At 44.7% G+C, this 25,906-nt stretch overlaps 1 protein-coding gene, 1 long non-coding RNA gene and 1 pseudogene across 4 annotated transcripts in view; 1 reads left to right on the top strand and 2 right to left on the bottom strand.

Moving 5' to 3' along the window:
• LOC132369028 (uncharacterized) overlaps positions 1–25,906 on the bottom strand; it is a 130,221-nt gene that overhangs the window by 88,782 nt on the left and 15,533 nt on the right. The gene's annotated exons all lie outside the window — the stretch shown is intronic.
• CHRNA1 (cholinergic receptor nicotinic alpha 1 subunit) lies at positions 1,309–18,442 on the top strand. Of its 2 annotated transcripts, none has more exons than XM_059928130.1 (9): positions 1,309–1,543; positions 7,047–7,192; positions 7,296–7,340; positions 8,408–8,517; positions 10,931–11,126; positions 11,765–11,858; positions 14,279–14,502; positions 15,665–15,904; positions 16,212–18,442. In XM_059928130.1, the coding sequence occupies exons 1-9, from the start codon at positions 1,501–1,503 to the stop codon at positions 16,341–16,343; spliced, it is 1,230 nt and encodes a 409-aa protein (XP_059784113.1). In that variant the 5' UTR covers positions 1,309–1,500; the 3' UTR covers positions 16,344–18,442. The 2 variants fall into 2 exon arrangements, with proteins under 2 accessions (XP_059784113.1, XP_059784112.1); XM_059928129.1 differs by having other exon boundaries at positions 11,621–11,858.
• LOC132368389 (NF-kappa-B inhibitor beta-like) lies at positions 19,714–24,536 on the bottom strand (annotated as a pseudogene).

Genomic DNA, 25,906 nt, shown 5'->3' with positions numbered 1-25,906 from the left:
TTAAAGCAAAAAATATATAAATAATGCAGACTCGGGCTTCCCTGGTGGTGCAGCGGTTAAGAATCCGCCTGCCAATGCAGGGGACATGGGTTCGAGCCCTGGTCCCGGGAGATCCCACATGCTGCGGAGCAACTAAGCCCGTGAGCCACAACTACTGAAGACCGTGTGCCACAACTACTGAAGCCCGCGTGCCTAGAGCCTGTGCTCTGCAACAAGAGAAGCCACCACAATGAGAAGCCTGTGCCCCGCAACAAAGAGTAGCCCCCGCTCACTGCAACTAGAGAAAGCCCGCGTGCAGCAGCAAAGACCCAATGCAGCCAAAAATTAAATAAATGAATAAATAAATTTATATAAAAAAATAATGCAGACTCCAAGCTCTCTTCACTACACTCCCAGCCCTTTCCCTAATTATTTCTTTGGATTCACTGGAATGGGGGAATTGGCCAGGATGCTGTTTTTGGGCTTGAGGTGAGGGACCTTCTTCACCTGATTCAATTTGAGAAGGAAGCAAGGAAGGAACCGGCAGGGTGTCTTTAAATAACTGCTCCCTTTTCTATTTTGGTAAAAATCCTTCTCTGACTGAGCAATTACTAATGACTGGCTTTTGGGATTTTTTTTTTAAAACGAATAAATTGAAAACCTGAAGCACTCTGCTCTTTGCTTCCCTGAGTGAGAGTAGGCAGAGGAATGACGGCAGGAAGTAGGAGCCTGGAACAGCGCTTATGCAGTGGGACAATTTTCCCATTAATTACTTCTCACTTGAATAACAGGACATGGGAGGTGGGCTGTCTGCTGTCGCTAATGGCGCACTACAGGATAGGTATTGCCTGATACAGAGACAGGGCTGGGGACAGCCACTCCGGGGACCATCGTAAAACCAGTTTTATGGAAGAAGTCACCGTTGTTTAAAACCAAACCCAATCAAACATGGAATTCTCTCCAGCGGCACCAACCCCACTCTTCTCAAATCCACTCCCTCACAAAAGCCCCAGGCATTCTCAGCCTAGAGGGAACCAGAGCAAATAAATTTTCCTCTTTGTAGAACGTGGACTTTTGTGATTTAGGATGATCAGCGTCTTACACACACAGCTGACTATCTACTCAGACCCAGTGACCCTGATCAAATCAATCCACACAGATGAGGCTCTGGTTTATACAAAAGGGAGGGAGTTGCTCACCGGGCAAAATAATTCATTTCCTGCTCTAACGTGTTGGTTTTTTTTTTTTATGAAGACCTGACTCATGGTGCATTGAAAGCACAGTGCAGTTCACCCTCAACTTGTCAAAGGTCCAGCAGTTGTGTAAAGTGTACACCCTGCAATAACGTAAGGACCTCAGCCCCGGGGCTCCGGGGCTCCAAGGCTCCGGGCAGCCCAGCTGTCACTGCCGCAAACAGGTGGCGTAAACGATAGCTTGGCTCAGCCCACTCACTTGCCAAACCCTCCAGCAGCTGAGTGTCCAGCCAGAGAGCGGCACAGGCGACCACTCCACCACCAGCCCATGGAGCCCCGGCCACTCTTCCTGCTCCTCGGCCTCTGCTCAGGTAAGTGCCAGGGCTGCGGGGCTCTCCTTCGAGGCTGAAGCACTAGAAGCCCCCGAACCAGAGTCTTGCTTCTTTGATGGGAACACAGAATGGCAGGGCTTCACCAGCCCCAGGCTGCTCTGTCAGTTTCTCACCGATGTTGGCTTGATTGGGTTTGTGGATAAAGATTTTTAGTTGGGTTATCCAATTAAAATAGGAGCTGCCTGGTCAAAAGCTACAAAGTAGACATGCAATCTCTCTTTCCTTCAGTGCCTGCATTTTAATAATCCGTATGATCTGATTCAGCACCTCTTCTACCATCCTGGAGCTGCTATCATAGTTGAACAACTATAGGAACTTAGAAGGGTGACTTATAATCACAAGCAATATGGTTAACAAGTCTCTTTATGGCTCTAGGAGAATTCTGAAAATGAAGAGGATAGATTGACAGCTCCATGTGCTGGAGGGAGAAACCTTTTCATAACTGTAACTAAACTCTCTCCATGAGAGATGAAATATTTTGTAATTTTTTAAACTTCTGAAGCTAAAAAAAAATTCATATGAATGCATTACGGCCTACTTTTTTTTTTTTTTTAAAGGACACTACTATATGTAGGTTTGGGTTTGAATTGAAACCATAAAACCTTGCACAGCCCTTGACCTGCATTCAACTCTGGAATGTGTCACAACACAGCAGCTGAAAAGCTATCGTGAATCCCAAACTTCCGGTCGAGGGAAATAGATGTTTGCTGATTGCTTCATATAAAAGTTTACTGGTGATATCATCTCAACTGAGAAACAAGGCGGCTGACATTCTGTGTTTTCTCTTCTCTAATATTGCTCTGACAAACACAGGTCTTCTGGGCAAAAGAGGTGAAGAGCTTTATTATTAATGTTTTTCAATAGCAGAATTGAAGGAAATAGCCTGAACTCTGATAAACTATATCCTCTGGGATTTGGACTCGATCCAACCAAAGCTGGCTTGGTGGTGATGGTGGTGGTGGTGGTGTGTGCGTGTGTGTGTGTGTGTTTGCAAACACTACACTCAATGGAAATTCTTAAGTGATATGTTTATATATAAAAATCCTTAAGAGATCTTTTAGGACACCAAAGATCTCCAAAAATGCAAGTTTAGCTATTTTTTGAAGTATGTGATATGTATTTAGATCAAACCTAGAGTTTGCTGGTGTCAATTCACATGGATAGTTAACAGAAATTTAGAGCAAGATGAGGCAATCCAACATCTTCAAATTTATATTATAGGGAAACTGAGGCTAAAAGACATGAACTGACCTTCCCAAAGTCACTTCATGCACACACTTTGGAATGTGATCAGACTCCATTTTTTATGTGCATGGTCAGAAAACACAGCCTGAAATTGAAAAGGCAGCAAGAAACACAGCACCAGGTTGAGATAAGAATTACCCAAGGTGACTATTAACAGGACAGAATTCCTTTTGTCCAACCCACCAAGCTGTTCCCCACATAAAAATACAGATTGGACTAGTATGGTACAAAAGAACACTTTAAAATTATGGCTGGATTCCCCTACTTAGATTTAGTCCTTTGGGGGCAAAAGTGAGGGACACTTTTCCCTGTGTTAGCATAACACATAATGATCTCTATTCTATTTTTATAGCACTTTCATTACAACTTTTCCTCTCCCCCAGCTCAGGAATCCCAAGCACTTCATTACCACCTTTCTTATGGCATATTACTTTCCAGCTTGTTTACAGTTATTTATGTAAATGGAAAATATCAATGTCCATGAAGGTAGGAAGACAGGATCTGTATCAGATTCATGCTGGAAAACCTCAAAGCTCCTCAAACAATGCTTTGCACACAGCAAATGTTCAACGAATATGTAAATGAATTAATGTTACCACCATCTGAATGGGGATGACCAGCATGATTTTGCTGAAAAGGGAGACTCTGACATTACGTATGTGTTTGTCTGTGTGTTTGTTAATTTACATCCTGCTTCTCAAAGAAAGTATTTACTGTGATTTATTGAATCCGTGAAGAGGTGTTCCAATTCTCCAGACCATACTGGAGTTGGGAACAGAATCCTAGAATTCTGAGTTCAGGTTCTATAAGTTTTCTATCATTCTACCCTGCTTTGGGGAGGAAAAAAGAAAAGAATACCAATGAATATGGTCTAAGAAATGGAGACCTCCTTGGAAATTCCTTAGAAGTTCATCACGAAAGGCACAAGGCCCCTTGGCCTTGGCGAGGGTGCAGAGGAGGAAGTGAGTGTCCCTGGAACCCTGACCGTGCCTGGCTCCCAGTGATCCCTACTCCCTAGCAGAACTTAGGGTTGGCCTGCATAGTTTTCCTGCCACAGAATGCTGAGCATCTGCTCTCTCTGTTGCTTTCTAGTATGTTCTTCCTGTCAAACTGGAATAAACGGTCACTTAAAAATAAGCAGCCCAAGGTAACACCAAAGCAATAACCTCAAACCCAGTGGCCAAGGCACTCAGTGATCCACGCCAGTCCCCCACTGCTCCCACCGTGGGCTGGGTGGGCCCCGGGATAGACAAGGCGTGGAGGATAGAGGACAGCTGCATCCCAGGGGCTCAGTGGGGCACCTGCAAAACCTGGGTCTTTGGACAACATGGTGCTCTAAGGGTCCTCACATGCAGGTAGTTTGGGGGAGATACCACTTGAAAGCTCTGCACAGACCCTTTTAGGTCCAGAAAATTTGGGAAACTAGAAATGAAGAGGTAGGCTAGGTAAGGCATTCAATACATAGAGTCCAGGAAGGTCATAATGAAGATATCTGAGCTATACTGAAACCTTCAAAAACCCGAATGGACGTGACACATTTGCCTTTAGGGAGGTGGTGAAGAGCACAGGCCCTCTCGTCAGACAGCCTCCCCTTATAATCCCACCTCTAACTAGCTGGGAGCCATGAATACATGGCTCAGCTCTCCAGACCTCAGTTTTCTCATCTGCGAAGTAGGAGTAAAGACTGACCTCATAGGATTTTTATAAGGATTCAATAAGGTAATACAAATACAGGACCTTTAATAAAGCTCTACAGGCTAATTAAAACACATACTTTTGGGAGCATGAAAATGTTTCAATTCATTCCATAGCACTGGTTATTTCAAACTGATATAAAGTTCTGGATGAGAAATAATGGTTGAGAGCACGGGCTCTGGGTGTCAATCCTGGCTCCACCATTTATGAAATCTGGGCCTCAGTTTCCTCATCTGTAAAGCGAGGACCATGATAGTACCTACCACACCCAGGTATGAGGATTGAAAGACTTAGTACATACAAAGCACATAGAAGAGGGGCTGGCACAAGACAAGTTGGGTGTGTTAGTTATTATTTTTGATGATCAATAAAGATAGAAAACGGAATTACTTTTTACTTAATAATTATTTTGTTGACAAATGCTTCCAAACTTAGGATCCAAGGAGAAAAAAAAAAAAAAACCTGCCTTAGCGGTGATCGGTTAACACAACTGGGAAAAAAGGGAAAGCATCTCACTCATTTCATTTTTAAAGTTGTCTTGGCCCAGGGAAAAAGTGTAGTTTCAGCAATAACCTGCGGAAAGGGGAGATCTGGTTACATGAATCCGGGCAAATGGATTGTGTGTCTACTTCCTCTCCCAGCCCTGAACAGGCAACCCCTAAACCTCAGCAGGCTTGAGTTACAGAGATTCTTCATAAGGCACTTGTTGGAATTTGGAACACATTTTCTCATAGGAATAATGGCACATGTAGCTGTACAGTTTCCAGCACATTCATAACATTAAAAGTGAGCTCAGGAGCACGGCACAGAATGACCGGCTCTAACTTCAGCTCTGCCCTAGCCGCATGACCGCAGACAAGTCAGCCCACGTCTTAGAATCTCAGGCGAGAATGTCTGCCTGCCTGCCTGCTGGTGAGGACCATATCACGCTGGACACACAAAGCCTGTGGGCTCTGAGAATACTGGATGATATTGCCCTCCATCCTGAAGGAAAATGTAGTAAAGATTCCTTGGAATCATTCATGCTCCAAATAGGAGCCCCAAACCCAGGTCAGCAGAACATGTGGTTTTCACTCTTAGCAACTTAATTGGGACATGGGACCATCAGCAGTGATTATTTTTTTATTTTTAAAATTATGGAAAAATATATAAGTATGTAAGATTTACCATGGTAAAATATGCATTACATAAAATTTCCATTTTAAAGTACACAATCCAGTGGCATTGGGTACATTCACAATGTTATGCAACCATCACCACTAATTCCAGAACTTTTTCATCACCCCAGAAGGAAACCCTGGGCGCATTAGCAGTCACTCCCATTCCCCAGTCCCCACAGTCCCAAGTAACCACTAACCTACTCTCTGTTCTATGGATTGACCTATTCTGGATATTTCATATAAATGAAATCAAACAATATGTGCCCTTTTGTGTCTGACTTCTATCACTTAGCATAATGTTTTCAAGAGTCATTCATGCTGTAGCATGTATCAGAACTTCATTCCTTTTCATGGCTGAATAATATTCTACTGCATAGATATACCACAATTTGTTTATCCATTTATCCGTTGATGGACATGTGGGTTGTTTCTACCATATCGCTATTGTAAATATTGCTGCTATGAATATTCATGTACAAATTTTTTGTTTGCTTTGGGGGTTTTTTGTTTGGATTTTTTCTTTTATAAATTGAAGTATAGTTGATTTACAATACTGTATTAGTTTCAAGTGTACAGCACAGTGATTCAGTCATATATATATGTATATATATTCCTTTACAGATTCTTTTCCTTAGTATTGAGTGTAATTCCCAGTAGGTCCTTGTTGGTTATCTATTTTATATATAGTAGTGTGTATACGTTAATCCCAACCTCCTAATTTATCCCCCCCCACCCCCACATACAAATTTTTGTATGACCAGTTCGTTTGTGGATATACCCAGGAATGGCATTGCTAGGTCATATGGTAGCTCTGTGTATAACTTGTGTGAGAAACCACCAAACTGTTTTCCACAGCAGCTACACCATTTACCTCTCACCAGCAACATATGAGGATTCCAGTTTCTCTGTAACCTCACCAATATTTGTCAATTTTAATTTTGTTAATTATGGAATAACAACCTAGTGGGTGTGAATCAGCATCAGTCTTGGGCTGTTCATAGCATCATGAGCTCTGAGGCCAGCCAATCTGAGATTTCACTGCATCATGACCAGATTCTGAAATACCAAGACCGACTTTGTGTGGACCTTTCTTCTTGTGTGTGCGTGTTCCTAGCAAACTTGATGCAGCCAGATGCTGGATGAAGGAATGTCATCTGTCCAAAGTACAAGTGCATGATAATCTGGCATGCCCCACTGGGAAGGGACCACACTGGCAGCTGCACTTGGAAAGGAATTCAAGGCAATAATAGCTGCATCGGGGAGCCCTTCAACGAGGGGGCCTGTGTGCCTTCCATGAGCTGGCCACACCTCAGTTACTCACGTTAGTGTGTGTGGAGGGTGGGAGCAGACTCTGACAGTGAGTGTGTTGTTTGCTGTCTCAGCTGGCCTCGTCCTGGGCTCCGAACATGAGACCCGCCTGGTGGCAAAGCTATTTGAAAACTACAACAGCGTAGTACGGCCCGTGGAAGACCACCGCAAGGCCGTGGAGGTGACGGTGGGCCTGCAGCTGATACAGCTCATCAACGTGGTGAGACAAGAGAGCTCCAGGCTCTCCACACCTCCCGCCCCGGGGCATCCTCCCCCGGCTCCCCTCTTGTCCTCCTAAAGATGGGGCCTTATCTTTTTTTCAGGATGAAGTAAATCAGATCGTGACAACCAATGTTCGTCTGAAACAGGTAACTCAGCTAGATAATTGCATTCATGTTGTTTTTATTCACCCTGAAATTTAACATGGGCCCAGAGGGAATCAATTTAGGTAACAGGGATATGTATCAAAATGTTAAAAGTAGATATTTTGGGGTAGTGGGACTGTGGATCATGTTTTGGTGTTTATTTTTTTATTGTACTTTGTGCTTTTTCTGTGTGTATTAGTTTGCTAGGACTCCTGGAACAAAGTCACAACCTGGACAGCTTAAACAACAGAAATTTGTTGTCTCACAGTTTTTGAGGCCAAAAGTCCAAAATTAAGGTGTTGGCAGAACTGGTTCCTTCTGAAGTTTGTGAGGGAGAACCTGCTCCAGGCCTCTCTCCTTTGCTCAGAATTGGTTGTCTTCACGTTCACATGACTTTCTTCCTGAATATGTATCTGTCTTCACATGTCCCCATCTTATAAAGACACCAGTCATATTGGATTAGGGCCCACCTTAATGACTTCACTTTAACTTAATAACCTCTGTAAAGACCCTAACTCCAAATAAGGTCACATTCTGAGGTCTTGGGGGTTAGAACTTCATATTAATTTGGGGGAGACAATTCAACATTGTGTTATCCAAATTTGCTGCATTGGGTATATGTTACTTTCATAATGTAGAAGAAAATATAATACTTTAAACAAAAATGATGTTGCCTGCTTGAGAAAAACATTCCCAATAGGGTCATTCTCCTTTCCTAAGGTGGGCAGTGTACCTGGTAGATCTGCTACCACTTGGTGGCGTTACTTGGGGCTACCTTTGTTTTCTCACGTGTAAAATGGGGTCAATAATCACTCCTGCCTCATGGGAACATTGTGAGGACTAAATGACGAATATGGGTAAAATGCTTACAACAGTGCCTGCATGTACTCAGTGCTCTGTGTTTGCTCTTACTTGTTACTAAAGGGAAAACTGAATTCTGAATCAAACCCTTCTTACTGGAGCACAATTTCTGTCCATACCTGAATTACCGTGCTCATCAGAGCTCTTGATAACCCTAGATTTTAAAAATATTTTTAGTTTTTTAATCAACCTAATGTCTTCATTTCTAGCAATGGGTGGATTGCAACTTAAAATGGAACCCAGACGACTATGGTGGCGTGAAAAAAATTCACATTCCATCGGAAAAGATCTGGCACCCAGACCTAGTTCTTTATAACAAGTAAGCACAACAGACAGGATGAGGAGGCGGACATTACGGGGGCAGGTGGAGCCCAAGTGCCCTAACGGAAGGGCTGCCACTCTTGGCATGCGTCTCACCACGGTTCACATTAAATAACCCTTAAAAACCAAGAGCCAAGTTGACATGCTAGGGTTGCCATATGGTGTCTCATGTTATGAATAGAAACAATTATCAGAGCCAAATTGAATCAGGGCTGCAGGGTGGGGGACATTTAATCCCTGAGAGCTCCTGTAGGGTATATGGCAACTATCCAAGGAACCCAAACATCATATAATTGAGTTCCTTGGAATTAAATGTCCTTCCGACCAATAGGTCTGAACCTCCTGGGGTTGTTATTCATCACATCTTCACAGCATCCCAAGATGCCGCGTGCTGCTGATGGCCTGGGATGCCTATGCAGCCCATCCGCTGGGCTCTGTGACAGACTGCACGTTGTGAAATTATAATGTGATTCAAGACACTCCAATTTAATGACACGTTCATTATCATACGCCCTTCATTTGTCAGGGAATGTTCATTGCAAAGAGCCTCCTTCCCAGGCAGGAGCATTCAACACTGGCCTAGAGGATCTGTGGTCTGACATCCTACAGCACGTGTCTGGAGCGAGCAGGCTGTGCGTTCTAGCAGACTCACCAGGGAAGGTGGCCAGGGCTAGTGAGCAGAAATGATACCTTTTAAGATGACCCTCCCCAACTTTGATATTTTATTACATATTTTCCAATCCGACCTGGGATTCAAACTTGAGTCAAAGTACACAATCATTTGTGTAAACTTTTGGACAAGTACGCTCATAGGACAGAGTGTCTATCTCTCAGAGTTAAGTTTCTCTTTCACTTAGAATCTGAGGGAAGCAATTAAAATGCTCGGGTCCTTTTGATAAGCTCACTCAGAAAGACCCTCATAGGGGAGAGAATCCTGTTTCACCTGCTTAGAAGGAGACATAGACCATCCTTTCCGTCTGCTCTGTTGGGAGGGTCTCAAGCTGCATGGTTTTCTGGATAGAGCCTCTTCTCAGTCCCAAGGAAAAATTAACGAGAAGAAAATCTCTTGATTTATGAAGTGAGGCACAATATATACCACATGTCCCTGAAAGCCCAGCAAGGTAGACCCCACCCACTTTTCAGCACCTATTATACTGTCCTGCTCTCTGCCAAGGCCCTGGGGCACGAGCTGTTTTGGGATGAGCGGACCACCCACTGAACAAGGCCTGCAGAAACAGTTTGTTATTTTTTAGTATCTGCCATGTTGCCTTTTTTAACGAGAAACTATTGCCAACATTGGAAAATTGGGAAATACATTAAAATCTGAATTTTTAACTTCTCTAGAAAAATCCAACATTCAAAAATATGGCAATTTTGGATTAAAAGTCTTGATTCCCAGCTTCCAAGGAAGAATCCAATATCAGGCAACATGGAGCCTTCGCTCCCACGCAGACACCATGGCAGAGCCGAGTGGCGCCTTCCTCAGAGGAGACAGGGTCTCTCCCCTTGCCAGGCTCAACCCTCCCTCCTTCCTTGCCTGCCTAGCCCTGGAGGTATCTGAGTTTGTGACCCCCACCCCACTGGGGTCTAAATAGTTCTTTAAAGGTAACAGACCCCTTCTTTAACCTGCCTGTCACCGTAATGAGCCACTAGGCATGTTTTTATTTAAAATTCCTGTTTTTTTCCTCAATTAACTTTCAAAGTATATCAGAGAAGGGATACATGGAGATTAACATCACAAATACTACTGAGGACTGGGAAGAAAAATCTGGGATGCAGTGAATCCGTGTCGCCTGTTATTCCTTTAAAGCTGTAGATTCTCAGGTTCATCCCCAGATATCCTGATTCAGCACTTAGATGGTGCTCAGGAATATATATTTTGTTTTATTTTATTTTTTATTGAAGTATAGTTGATTTACAATATTGTGTTAGTTGCAGGTATACAGCATAGTGATTCAGATTTTTTGCAGATTATATTCCATTATAGGTTTTTACAAGATATTGAATATAATTCCCTGTGCTATACACTAAATCCTTGTTGCTTATCTATTTTAAGTATAGTAGTTTGTATCCGTTAATCCCATACTCCTAATTTGTCCCTCCCCCTCCCTCTCCCCTTTGATAACCATAAGTTTGTTTTCTGTATCTGTGAGTCTGTTTCTGTTCTGTAAAGATTCACTTGTATTATTTTTTAGATTCAGGAATCTATATTTTAAACAAGCACCCCAGTGATCCTTATTATCAGACAAATCTGAAAAACATTGTCACAGATAAAAAGTGATGCAGCGCAAAAGAAAGCTTCTATAATTAGCACCTGAATAATTAACAACTGTCTCCCGTTAACATCCCCAAGCAGAATTGAAGGCTCATCTGTCACTTGGATCCCTGTTCCTCTTTTATCCCAACTGTAGTGCAGATGGTGACTTTGCCATTGTCAAGTTCACCAAAGTGCTCCTGGACTACACTGGCCACATCACGTGGACACCTCCCGCCATCTTTAAAAGCTACTGCGAGATCATCGTCACCCACTTTCCCTTTGACGAACAGAACTGCAGCATGAAGCTGGGCACCTGGACCTATGACGGATCCGTGGTGGCCATCAACCCGGTAGGTGGTGACCTACCGTGAGGCGGTTGGATGCAGGAAAAGCGTGATTCAGTCTCCAACTCTGCTCCTCCATTATCATAGGCTCTCAGCACCCATTCGAACTTTGGGGATTGTCTAGTTTGATGGTTCTCAATTGGTTGGGAAGGTTCTTGATGCACTGCATAAGAGAACCACCTGGGGCTTAAATAATTCTCTATGCCCAGGCTCAGGCCCAAGAATTCTGATTTAATCGGACTGGGGTGGAGCTAGGGCACCCATATATTTTAAAGCTCCCAAGTGACTTGAATGTAGAGTCAACATGGAGAATTCCAATAGTCCAAACCCCCTTATTTTACAGGAAAGGAACCTAAGACCCCAAAGCGAAGGTGAGCCAGGGTCCCTCCTGGGTATGTGACAGTGCTGGGATCGGCTGCCTTGTCACAGCTGATTAGGAAACCCTACCCCTCCTCAGGGTGACGAGGCTGGGAATTCAAAGTTTCATTCCATCTTCTCAGGAAAGCGACCAGCCAGACCTAAGCAACTTCATGGAGAGTGGGGAGTGGGTGATCAAGGATTCCCGGGGCTGGAAGCACTGGGTGTTCTACGCCTGCTGCCCCTCCACCCCCTACCTGGACATCACCTACCACTTTGTCATGCAGCGCCTGCCCCTCTACTTCATCGTCAACGTCATCATTCCCTGCCTGCTCTTCTCCTTCTTAACCGGCCTGGTGTTCTACCTGCCCACAGACTCAGGTGGGTGCAGTTGCCATGGCGGCGGCTGCTGACCCTGATGGATCTCGGGCTACTATTTTGGGGGAAGCCAGAAATAACCACGGCTAATAGACAAATACAGGCAGACAGACCCAAATCACCATCCCTGGGAGGACGCATGTACTGAGTGGCCATGTGCAGTGGTGAAGTCCCAGCTGGGGCAGACTACAGAGCAGGCAGAGAGCTGAAGGGGACTCTGAGGATGCGCATACATAGCTCAGTCTGGTTAAGTGAATAACCACCAGCACCTATTTGCTGAATACCTGCTGTGTGCCCCGAAATGTGCTGGGTAAGGCGTGTATCACAGACACTGCCGATGCCTCGTACCCCATGAAGTCACTTGCTGTATGTGACTAATCAAGTCTTGCCTCCTTTGCCCACTGCTTGCCCCTTGAAAATAGCTTTTGTGTATCTATTCTCCAGATGGCAGTATCTTTACACACAACACCATACTTCCCAAGTGGCAATTCTTTCTCCCATATCAGCCTGGACGACTTACTTACCTCCTACTGAGTAATCACATCTGTGACATAATTTCACCAGACACCAACAATCTACAGAAAAGGGGGAAAGGGAACACATATGCCTGCAAGCAAGTCATTGCTCTTAAACGATTTACGGCAGACAAGCAGGGAAGAAAGAAAGGTGGTAAGGTGGTCCTCAAACTTATGACAGATAACAATTTTATCAAAAGGCCCAAAAAAAAAAACCCACAAAAGTCTAAATCCAACTTTCCAACAAGGAAAAAAAACTTACACATTCACTCACTCAACATATACCGTTTAAACAACTGTTACAAGACAGGGATAAGGTAGAGAATAAGGCAGAATTTTCCCCACAGAACATATGTTCTAGGGATTGTACTCATTCTTAAACAAATGATCACAAACAAATATTTTTTTCAACTTTCTAATCAAATGAGGCTTCTTAAAGTGAAGAGAGAAAACTCTAGGCAGGGCAATATGGAAACTAATCAGAGTTTCTATAAATATTAAATGATTTATGCTTGAAAGGCATTTAGAACAGTGAGACTGCTTGATAATTGTTAGCTATCATTATTATCATTAATCAAGAAATTTGATGTACCTTGATCAATATTTTATATTTATAATTCTGTTTTCTTTTTTACTTCTGAAGACTTTCCTACCCACCAGAAACTGACAATTTCTTGTTTGCATCCATTCTGGATCCTGTGTATATTCCTAGCATCTGGACGCATCCAGAATGGGAAAAGCTCCACACTGGAAAGCAGGGCCACACGAGGGGTTTCCCAGGACACAAACACCAAGACCAGCCCAAGGAAAGTCCCTTCCAAAGGCTCTCTACTGCATCTGAGCTGGTCAATCCCCACAAAAATATTCTGGTGCCATCCAGCCCCTGGCTTTCTTGTTTACTTGTCCAACCAAGACACCATCCGGGAATTGTTCACCCTGAAATTATAGGGCCTGGAGAAAATATTCAGGGGAAGGGGAATCCCTCATCCCTTAATATGAAAAACAAAAAAAGTCAAAACAAGAAAAAAAACCCAAATCATCCCCTTAGATGAAGATGAGAAAGTGAGTGGTGTGAAATCATTGATTTTGTCCTTTCTCGGCTTTGGTCTTGCAGCTTGCTCCCACAATGAGAAAAAGATACATGTACTTCTGGGCTGCCCATCCAACTGCTGAGTAACAAGTAGGCCAGGCTGCAGTTCAGTTTTGTGAGGTTTAAGACATTCTGCTGCAGATGGAAAAACTGCCATCTGGGGTCTCGATTACAACCCAGAACATCTCTGGGTTTCCTGAGTTCCGCCAAGAAACGGAATGCTGGGCAAGAGGTGAAGTAGCATTTCCTGCTTGGAAGCCTCTGATGGAAACACCTGCCACTTGCCATCATCAGCAGAGTTAAGTTGCCAAGGTCTCACAGGAAATTCTGCAGAAAAAATTCCCCACAACGAGACCTTGAGAACATGCCGGTCACATTCCTCTCACCCTTGGGTTTTGGTGGTGTGCTCATTTGCTAGGGCTGCCTTCACCAAGGACCACAGACTGGTGGCTTAAGCAACAGAAATTTATTTTCCCACAGTGCTGGAGGCTGGAAGTCCAAGATCAAGGCGTCAGCAGGGTTGGTTTCCTCTGAGGCCTCTCTCCTTGGCTTGCAGATGGCTGTCTTCACCCTGTGTCCTCACATGGCCTTTGCTCTGTGTGTGTCTGTGTCTTAATCTCCTTTTCTAATAAGGACACCGGTCATATTGGATGAGGGCCCACCCTAAGACCTCATTTTAATTGAATTACATCGTTAAAGGCCCTATCTCCAAAACAGTCCCTGAGGTGCTGGGGCTTAGTGTTTCAACACATAAATTAGGGTGGAAGAACAATTTAGCCCGTAACAGGTGGGTTGTGTTTGTTTCTTCTTTTGTCCAGGAGAGAAGATGACTCTGAGCATCTCTGTCCTGCTGTCCTTAACCGTGTTCCTTCTGGTCATTGTGGAGCTGATCCCTTCCACCTCCAGTGCGGTGCCCTTGATTGGCAAGTACATGCTGTTCACCATGGTGTTCGTCATCGCATCCATCATCATCACCGTCATCGTCATCAACACACACCACCGCTCCCCCAGCACCCACGTCATGCCCGAGTGGGTGCGGAAGGTGAGCGAGCAAGGCCCCGGCACACTTTGCACAGGGCCGCCCCTCCCTCAAGGCATCCGCAGGTCTACTCTTCTGTGTGGCCAGTGGCCTCCTAGGTAACCCTTGTGGGCACTTAGGAACGGAAAGTCCTTTCTGGGCTGTAGGGGTTTTGGGGAAGGAACTTTCTTTGGCTTCTTGCTGGGTATAAATAACTCAAGCAACCGTCCCAGGGAGATAAGAAAACCAGAATTAACAGAGCCCATTCCAAACTCAACCTTAAAGAATCTCTTTGATTAGAGAAGATGAATAAATCACTATCCTTTTATTCAAATGCTGTGAAATCTTGAGATGTCTGTTTTTATGTCTTCCAGTTTGTGAACAGACTGCTTATATTTTTGCTGGTAGAATCATCTGCTGAGACTAGAATAAGGGCTAGAAATTGGGAGTCGGGGTAGGGAGCGGGCTTGATGAGAGATTGTCAAAAAGTTTTAGTGAGGAACTTGGTCGCAAATATTTACATTACTGAATTTTAAAATGTGTTAACATTTCCAATATGTTGGTTCTTTTATACATCTTCACAGAGACACTAACGTCCAGTCTTTTGTGCACAATGCAAAAGATTTGTTATGAATTGACAGAGAAACTACCGCTTGCAATGTATTCTTTTGGGAGGAGAGACAGTCCCTGCTTCTCTAAAGGCCAGGTGACTCCTGGCAATACCTGTTGCATTTCTTCAGGATCAAGAAACAGAAGAAAACAGTCTAGCCGTTTTGTGGGGCCGGAACCTTATATATATTTTTTAGCGGGAGGGGCCCTTTCTTTAACCTTTTGATCATGAGGACACAGGCCTTGAAAGAAGTGGGTGCCTACAGGGGATCTGGAAGCTTAAGCTTCATTCGTTTCTTATGAGTCAGTAGCTGCACACAGGCTCTCTCCAGTGGCAAGCTGCTGGCATTACAGAATCATCTCTGTTAGCCTTAGTAATTTGACAGGTCACAGGATACAGATGAGGAAGCTTTGAGAAAATCTAGTATAGTCCTTTTGTTTTAGGGACAAAGAGGCTGAGGCCCAGAGAAGCTGAATGATTCGCCTAAGGTCACATTGCTTATTCAAAATCAGAGTTTGATGCTTGCCCTGCTGACAATAATTCCCATACGTGGACTTCTTTTTTATTTTATTATAGATTTTTATCGACACTATCCCAAATATCATGTTCTTCTCCACGATGAAAAGACCATCCAGAGAAAAACAAGACAAAAAATTTTTTACAGAAGACATTGATATTTCTGACATTTCTGGGAAGCCTGGACCTCCACCCATGGGTTTCCACTCTCCCCTGATCAAACACCCCGAGGTGAAAAGTGCCATCGAGGGCATCAAATACATCGCAGAGACCATGAAGTCAGACCAGGAGTCCAATAACGTAAGCTCTGTGGCTTGGGATCTGCACCTCTTGTTTAAATGGTCAAATGCTCGAGCACAGAGGGATGGGTTTGGCTGGATGGGAAGGTTGGCGTTCAAGGGGCAGCTGCTGACGTAAGATGTGCCCAGTGACCCCCCAGGCCATCTTAGCACGTCATCATATTGTGAATAACCTATTTAAAAAATAAAGATCATAATGCCAGTGGAGGGATGATCAACAGATTGAAGGGCGCCTAGATGACGGATAGCATGAACGTCGTGAGTCCGTGACCGTCTTACGGAAATTCTAACACATTTCTCTCTCCCAGGCGGCCGAGGAATGGAAGTACGTTGCGATGGTGATGGACCACATTCTCCTCGGAGTCTTCATGCTCGTCTGCATCATCGGAACGCTGGCTGTGTTTGCAGGTCGGCTCATTGAATTAAATCAGCAAGGATGAGCAGAGAGCCCAGCTGAACCTCAGCGCCGGGGACATCTGTCTACTTGGATACACGCTCACTTATCACACATTTACTTCTCTGTGGTTATCATTCACGACAAAAGTTTCTGTTTACATAAGGTTATGGCCTCAAAGTGTCTTCACGTCGCTTCTCCCTTCACTCCTGCTGTGGCTGCCTGGAGAGCGAACCTTTCGCAGTCAATGAATCTGGATTGCTGCATGAAGCGTTCATTTCCAACAGTGTCCAGAAGAATTTTGCCCGGGATAACTGAGCTTTTCTGTTAGTTTTTAAATTTTTAAATTTTACCCAAAGAGTCTATCCTTTGCTTAAAAGTCAGTTTTGTACCTGCTAAAAAAGGCCCATCTACCAGTCCCAAAAAGATGAAACATTTGACTTGGAGAGAAAGAAAGCAGTAGAAAGACAATAGGAAAATTCTAGAAGGGCCACCACAATGGCCACCACGGCAAACTGTCTCAAAAACTCACGTTTTAAAGTGGGTTTCTAGAACTTGGAGGTGAGGGAAGGTCTTCCCAGTCTAACACAGCACCTGAGCTTGATGCTCGGGGTTTGAGGGAAAAGAGGTCCTAACCTGTATTGAGTGTGGGCCCAGGCACTGTGGGAATGGGCTCACAGGCATGTTTTTATTTATCCTCAGAACTCTCATGACTGTCCTTGTTTTACAAATGAGAAAACTGAACTTGAGGGAGGTTAAGTTCACAGCCCAAAATAACAAGTAGAGCTGACATTTGAACCTAGACCTTGTGGGTTCAAAGCAGCTCCGGGCTGGGCCAATTCATCTGCTCGCTTGCTCTTTGGATCAACTTTGGCTCCATCTGGGCCATTCTGCGACTCTGGTCAGTGTTTCTGAGAGGTTCAGTCCTAGTGTCAGCCATCTTTCTGCCTTCCCAATTAAACCACCTGCCTTTTCCCCCAGTCCTTACCCCACTCCTGTTTGGGGTTCTAGTTCTATAAATGAAATCAGAAATGTGTGCACATATCATCATCATTTCTGCAATTCTGGACAAGGAGAGAAAATTATTTCCTTTCTCCATAGCAACCTATAAGCCACAAGGCAGTTCACCCCAGAACTAGAAAATGTGCAGCCCTGGGCTCAGTAATGGCCATCAGATCTCCAGAACACATCTGATCCACATCAGTACCAGGGAGAACGGGGAATGGCAGTGCCAGACAGCCTGTCTGAATGCAGGTGGGTTCAATCTACACCTCCATGGGACTCCCCATCACACACCCGTGGCAGGACTGAGTGCCTTCATTTAAGAGTAAACAAAAGGGAAAAAGGTTTGGCAATTCCTCAAAAAGCTAAACGTAGATGGGAAGGAGGCGCAAGAGGGAGGGGATATGGAGAGATATATAAATAAATAAATAAATAAATAAATAAATAAATAAATAAATAAATAAATATATATATATACATACATACATACATACATATAGCTGATTCACTTTGTTATACAGCAGAAACTAACACAACATTGTAAAGCAACTATACTCCAATAAAGATGTTAAAAAAAAAAAAAGCTAAACGTAGAATTGTCATATGATCCACCAATTCCACTCCTAGGTATACACCCAAAAGAACTGAAAGCAGGGACCTGAACAGATACTTGGACACCAAAGTTCACTGCAGTATTATTCACAATAGCTAAATGGTGGAAACCACCCAAATGTCCATCAATAGATGAACAAAACGTGGTGTGTGTGTGTGTGTGTGTATATACACACACACACATACATATACATACATTTATAATGAATTATTCAACACTAAAGAGGAATGAAATTTTGATAAATGCTACAATACAGATCAACCTTGAAAACATTATGCTAAGTAAATAAGCCAGATGCAAAAGGACAAATATTGTATGACTCCACTTACAGAAGGTACCTAGAGTAGCCAAATTCATTAGACAGAAAATAGAATAGAGGTTACAAAGGTTTGGGGAAGGGGTGAGTTATTGCTTAATGGGTAGCGCTTCAGCCTGAGATGATGAAAAAGTTCCGGAAATGGACAGTTGTGATGGTTGTACAACACTGTGAATGTACTTAACGCCACTGATTGAATGGTTAAAAATGGTTAAGATAGTAAATTTTATGTGTATTTTACCATAATTAAAAATAAAATAAAAATGAAAAAAGATGGCCAGTTTCACATTCTGTATATTTTACTACAATTAGCCAAAAAAGAGAGGGAGAGAGATTCAGCACCTAAGTCTGCTGCTTGCCTAATTTATCACAGTCTCCCAGGACTCACTATTGATTCAGAGGAGGAACTTAAAAATCATGTTGTCCATTCTAAGAACAAGGAAACTGAGGCTCAGAGAAGTGACCTCCCTCAGCTCACAGAGGTAGTTAGTGACAAGCCAGGTCTCTTAACTCCTGCCCTCATGCTGTTTCCTTTACATCAAATAGCCCATTTCTCCCCTAAAAGTGAGGCCCTCCAACATGTTCCCTGCTCACCACCTGTCCGGGAAGCCAGCAGGGTGGCGCTGAGTGGGTACAACAATGTCACAGTGTGAAGCCCCACCAGCCCCTAAATACCTGTTGCATCAATCTGTCACCAAGTCAAGGACTTTCACCTTTGGAATCTCTTCCCTTCATTAAGGGCTGATCTCCTGATGAAATGGGAGGGGAGGCTGGGATCTGTCTCCCCACCTAGAGGTGAGCGCCCAGCCCTGTCCTGCCCCATGTGGCTTTATTGATGAGTGTGTCTGGGTAAAGGGGTGACTTCTTGGGAAATAAGGAGCATCCTCAAACTGGAACAAGACGGGTAAGTTTTCCTGGGGGATGGGGATTATAGACTGAAAAATGGAAGCAGAAATTATTCAGAGCTCGAATCCTGAAGTTATTATTTTTTTTCTTTTCTGGTTGTCAGAACTGGGGTTTTATCAAATTGGAAATTGTATTAACAATTAAACAAATCAGATGGGGAGACGTTTCGAGGCTGAGGTGGGAGGTATTTGGTTTTGCTCCAATCACTGTGGACCACGATGCCGTCGTGTTCATCCTGGGGGTAGGGGGCAAGGCGGAGGAGCACAGGCGGCTGCCTCTTTCCTCGCTGCCCAAGTTCTCTCCTCACACCCCAACAGCTGGGTCTTGCTTTGAAGCCTGAGTTCCCCTGCTCCTAGTTCTCAAGCCACCATTTCCAAAGTCATTTCTCCCACTGTTACCGCTCGAGTCCTAGCCCTGCTCCCGTTCTTCAGCAGCCAAAGCCACTGCAGTCTCTCTCCTCCGCCTGAGTTCTTCATCTCTTGCTCCCCCAGATCACCTGTCACTGCCTCCGGCTGCCGATCACTATGACCCATGGTCTCCACTTCCGCCTGAGTTCTACCTCTGCCGTTGCTGTAACTTTCAGCCGCTGCTGTCCAAGTCCTTCCCACCAGCCCCGTCCAGGTCTGTGCTGACTGCTCCACGAGGACACTTGCACTCTGCTGCCTGAATTCTCCAACTGCTCCAGCCCACGGTCGGTCTCAGTGCTCTGCCTGCTATCTCTTCTCCCCGTTCCCACCCGCCAGTGTACCCTGCCCCCGGCTGCTGGACCGCCCAATCTATCCTTTCGACTCGCGCCCTCACCCCCGCAGTGGCTGTCACTACTGCTGCTGCAGAAGCTAGGCCTGTCATCCTTTCCTCAGCCTCAGATGTTCCGTGCTCGGAAGAGCCAGGCGAGGAGGGCGTGGGCAGGAGCAGGGCCGCCCCGGGGGGTGCACACGCATACCTGGGGGCAGCAGGGCCCAAGCCCGCCCTCAGGAGAATCTCCCACCAGTCAGCTGCTTGGGTCTCCACCGCCGAGGGCAGGGCGCTCCGGCCTCACGCGGGTTCTGGTTTGTTGAGGTCAGCTCAACCTCCTGGGAGCAGCTGGACCATCTCTGCGTCTTCGAGGATGACGGCGTGTGGAGTGGGGCGTGGCCCTCATAATTTTCAGACCAGAGCTGCAGTTTCCAGTCCTCCTCACTCTCCGCTTCCCTAAGTAGGTTCCAGGTACAAGGCAACTGAGGCATTTGGTGCTGGGGTGTGGTCAGGCCCTGACTGAGGTAGGCGTGGGCAGCTCCTCTGAGCACCAGGTGGGCACTGGAGCTGCGACGTGGCAGAGCAGGTGCAGCACGGTGTGGCCCCACCATGTGCAACCTGGTGCCCGCCACATATGACTTCTGCACCCTGGATGCCTCCCCAGGACGGCTGCCGGGTGCAGGGCTGTTTGGCCCAGCTCATCTTGCAGGCCCAGGCCGCAAGCCTAGGAGGAAATCCAGGAAGGGCTCATGCTGATGAATCACCACCAAGTGCAGTGCCAGGTCCCCCTCCTCAGTGATGTGGCCGAAGACGAGGGGCACCCACGACAGCCCCCAGCTGCCCAGTGCCAGTCCTCCCGGGGGCACTGAGTCTGGACCCAGAGGGTCCAGGCCGCTGTCACACCATTCATCCACATCCTCAGCTTTCCGCAAGCATACCTGCCTTGGCCCCGCTGAGGCCTGTAAGTCTTCTTTTGGACTGGTGGTCTCACTGAGGAGGGTGCCTAGGGAAGTGGGGAGGACCACTGTCTCAGTTTCCTAAGGCTGCCGTAACAAACTGCCACAAACTGCGTGGCCTGAAACAACAGAAAGTTATTTTCTTACAGTTCTGGAGGCCTGCTTTGGACTGAATTGTGTGTCCCTCCCGCAAATTCATATGTTGAAGCCCTAACCCCCAGTGTGGTGGTATTTGAAGATGGGGCTTTGGGGAGTTCAGGTTTAGATGAGGTCATGAAAATGGGGCCCTCAAAATGGGATTAGTGCCCTTTTAAGGAGAGACACCAGAGTGCTTGCTGTCTGTCATTCTCTCTGCCATGTGAGGCCACAGTGAAAAGGCAGCAGTCGGCAATTCAGGAGGAAGGCCCTCACCAGAACCCAACCATGCCGGCACCCAGAGCTCAGACTTCCAATCTCCAGAACCGTGATAAAATTAATTTCTGTTGTTTAAGCCACCCAGTCTGTTGTGCCTTGTTATGACAGCCAGGGCTGACTAAGACAAGGCCAGAAGTCCAAAATCAAGGTGTTGACAGGCTGGTTCCCTATGGAGGCTCTGAGGGGGAATAGCCTCCACGCCTCACTCCTAGCTTCTAGTGGCTGCCGCAACCTGTGTCGTTCCTCGGCTTGTGGCAGCATAACTACAATCTCTGCATCTGTCTTCAATGACCTTCTCCTCTGCCTCTGTGTTGCCTCCTTTTATGTCTCATAAAAACACCTGTCATTGGATTTAGGGTGGGCCTAAAGGATGATCTGATCACAAGATCCTCAACTCGGTTACATCTACAAAGACCCTATTACTAAAGAATGTCACATTCACAGGTAGCAGAGGTTATGACCTTTTGGGGCCCCTATTCAACCCACTACAAGCACTAACCAAGAAGCCATGTGGGAGAGAGTGGCCATGAGCAAGCGAGAGATCCTTCCAAGAAGCCCCAGAGGGAGCCAGGAGTGGAGAGAGCATGCTGAGCTCAGCTCCTGCAATCTCTCAAACCAGACTCAGAATATCACCCCTGCACCCTCAGCCCACCACCCCTCCCCGACCCCAACCTGGAGAGAATTAAAAAGCAGCTGAGCCAACTCATGGTTTCTTCCTCCCTCTGTGGCCGGAGGATATCCCAAGTGGTCATCTCAAATGCCCAGGGAGAGAGCTGAGCCTGTAACCTCCAGCCTCTCTCCACCCCCAAAGTGTCAAGCTGCCAGCACCTGGAGGAGCTTTTTAAGTACACGGGAAGCATGGGGAGGAGGCCCCGCCAGAGGCCAGAGCCCTCGGTCAATCAGGTCAGTGCCACCTACGGGGCCAGGAGCGCCAGGACTCCTCTGGCCAGGGCAGGCCTGGTGGCAGAGCCTCCTTCTGACGGCCTTTGGCAGCTCAGTCAGCAAGAGGCACAAGACCTGGTGCAGGGCAGGGAGGCCAGTTGGTGAAAGGAGGGAGGCTGCAAGCTTCAATGATAATCCTTTTCGTGGGCATGAAGCTTTACAGCCCACAAAGCACTCTCACCTCTTCTATCCACTCAGTCCTCACCGTACCCGGTGGGTAGAGGTTGCTGCTATCGCTGTTCGCATTGGACACGTGAGAAAACTGAGGCTCAGAGAGGAGAGTGTCAGAAGGGTCTCAGCAAATAAAAAGCTGCTGAGCTGCCGCACAGCAATGGAAACCATCAACAAAATGAAAAGGTCGCCTACTGAATTGGAGAAAACATGTGCAAATCATGTGTCTGAAAAGGGGGTAATATCTCCCAAATATAAAGAACTCATATAACTCAATAGCAAAAAACAATCTGATTTTAAAATGGGCAGAGGACCTGAATAGACGTTTTTCCAAAGAAGACATACTTATGGCCAACAGGAAAAGATGCTCAATCACTAATCATCAGGGAAATGCGAATCAAAACCAAAATGAGGCATCACCTCACACCTGTCAGAATGGCTATTGTCAAAAAGACAAGAAATAACAAGTATTAGAGAGAATGCGGAGAAAAGGGCACCCTCTTACACTGTTGGTGGGAATGTAAATTGGTGCAGCCACTATGGAGAACAGTATTTTAAAAACTAAAAATAGAGTTGCCATATGATCCAGCAATCCCACTCCTGGGCATATATCCAGACAAAACTATAATTCAAAAAGATACATGCACCCCAATGTTCACAGCAGCACTATTTACAATAGCCAAGACATGGAAGCAACCTGTGTCCATCGACAGATGAATGGATAAGAAGATATGGTATATATATAATAGAATATTACTCAGCCATAAAAAAGAATGAAATATTGCCATTTGCAGCAATCTGGATGGACCCAGAGATTTTCATACTGAGAGAAGTAAGCCAGACAGAGGAAGACAAATATCATGTAATATCACTTATATGTGGAAGCTAAAAAATGATACAAATGAATTTATTTACAAAACAGAAACAGACTCACAGACATAGAAAACAAACTTATGGTTACCAAAGGGGAAAGGGGAGGGGGAGGGATAAATTGAGAGTATGGGATTAACAGATACAAACTACTATACTAAACTACTATAGATAAAATTGATAAAATACATAAATAAAATAAACAGTAAAAAGGATTTACTGTATAGCACAGGGAACTATATTCAGTATCTTGTAATAACCTATAATGGAAAAGAATCTAAAATATATATGTGTGTGTATATATATATATACACACACACACACACATATATATATATAACTGAATCACTTTGCTGTACACCTGAAACTAACACCATATTGTACATCAACTATACGTCAATTAAAATAAAAGACAAGAAATAACAAGTGCTAGAGAGAATGAGGAAAAAAGGGGCCCCTCATGCACTGCTGGTGGGAATGTAAATTGACACAGTTACTATGGAAAACAGTATGGAGGATCCTCAAAAAATTAAAAATAGAACTAACCTATGATCCAGCAGTTCCACTTTTGGAATTTATCCAAATAAATCAAAAACACTAACTCAAAAAGATATATGCACCCCAACATTCACTGCAGCATTATTTACAATAGCCAAGATATGGAAACAAACTATATATCCATCAATGGATGAATGAATAAAGAAAATATCACACACACACACACACACACACACATGCACAGAGAAGAATATTATTGAGCCATAAAGAAGAATGAAATCTTGCCATTTGAGACAACATGGATGGCCCTTGAGGGCATTCTGCTAAGTGAAGTCAGTCAGACAGAGAAAGACAAATATTGAATGATTTCATTTGTATATGGAATCTTAAAAATTAATAATAATTTATAATAAAAACCCAAAGCCAAGCTCATAGATTCAGAGAACAGATTGGTGGTTGCCAGAGGTGAGGACTGGAGGGGAGGGGGACAAAATGGGTGAAGGGAGACAAAAGGTACAAACTTCCAGCTATAAAATAAATAAGTCAGGGATGAAATGTACAGCATGGTGAATATAGTTAATAATACTGTACTGCATACTTGAAAGTACTAAGGGAGTACATCTTACAAGTTCTCATCACAGGAAAAAATTTTTTGTAACTATGTACGATAGATGTTAACTAGACTTGTGGTCATCGTTTTGCAATGTATATAAATATCAAATCATTATGTTGTGAGCCTGAAACTAACATGCTGTTATCTGGCATTCATACCTCTATTTTTAAAAAAAGTTAAAAAGCAGATATGCTTACTGCCATGTGGTGTCTGGATTAGACTCTGGAACAGTTAAAGGACCTAGTGGAAATCTGAATAAAGTCTATAATTTAGTTAATAGTATTGTACAGGGCTTCCCTGGTGGTGCAGCGGTTGAGAGTCTGCCTGCCAATGCAGGGGACACGGGTTCGAGCCCTGGTCTGGGAAGATCCCACATGCCGCGGAGCAACTGGGCCTGTGAGCCACAACTACTGAGCCTGCGCGTCTGGAGCCTGTGCTCCGCAACAAGAGAGGCCACGATAGTGAGAGGCCTGCGCACCGCGATGAGGAGTGGCCCCCGCTTGCCACAACTAGAGAAAGCCCTTGCACAGAAACGAAGATCCAACACAGCCATAAATAAATAAATCAATAAATTTATTTTAAAAAAAAATATTGTACCAATCTTAACCGCTTAGTTTGGATAAATGTACCATAGGTATGTCAATAGTGAGGGAAGCTGGGAGAAGGGCATATGGGAACTACTGTTACGATGGTCTATTTGCTTGTGTCTTCCCCAAATTCATATGTTGAAATTCTAATGCCCAATATGATGGTATTAGGGAGTCAGGCCTTTGGGAGGTACTTAGTCATGAGGGCGGAGCTCCCATGAATGAGATTAAGAGGTCCTTGTTCAAGAGGCTGCAGAGAGCTAACTGGCCCTTTCTACCAGGTGAGGACACAGCGATAAGTCTGTAGTCGGCAACTCTAAAAAGGATCCTCACCAAAACCCAACCATGCTGGCACCCTGATCTGGGACTTCCAGCCTCCAGAACTGTGAGGAATAAATTTCTGTTGTTCACCCAGTCAGTGGTATTCTGTTATAGCAACCCAAACAGACTAAGACTACTATCTTTGTAAATTTTCTGTAAATCTAAAATTATTCCCCTATAAATATTTTATTAAAAAGCAGAGCTGGGAGGGGAAGGGAGTAAAAAGGAAAAGCCAGAAACGGTACTTGACTTCTTTCAACTCAAGTTCAGGATCCTTTCCACATTCTTCTGTAGTTGCTATTGATAAGGATGTGAAGAAATTGAAACCCTTGTGCATTGGTATTGAGAATGTAAAATGGTGCAGCCACTATGGTAAACAGTTTGGTGGTCCCCCAAAAAGCAAAACAGAATTACCATATGATCCAGCAATTTTACTTGACGGTATAAACCCAAAGGAATTTAAAGCAGGAACTCGAACAGATACTTGTACACCAATGTTCAGAGCAGTGTTATCCACGATGGTCAAAAGGTGGAAACAAGCCAAGTGTCCATCAGTGGATGAATGGATAAACAAAATGTGATGTACACATGCAACGGAATAATATTCAGCCTTAAAAAGTATGGAATTCTGACACATGCTACAACAGAGATAAACCTCGAAAACA

Source organism: Balaenoptera ricei, chromosome 7 (genome assembly GCF_028023285.1).
Source record: "Balaenoptera ricei isolate mBalRic1 chromosome 7, mBalRic1.hap2, whole genome shotgun sequence".
In the NCBI taxonomy this organism is placed as follows: Eukaryota; Metazoa; Chordata; class Mammalia; order Artiodactyla; family Balaenopteridae; genus Balaenoptera; species Balaenoptera ricei.
Note: the sequence above shows the minus strand (reverse complement) of the source record. Positions and strands in the feature narration are given on the sequence as shown.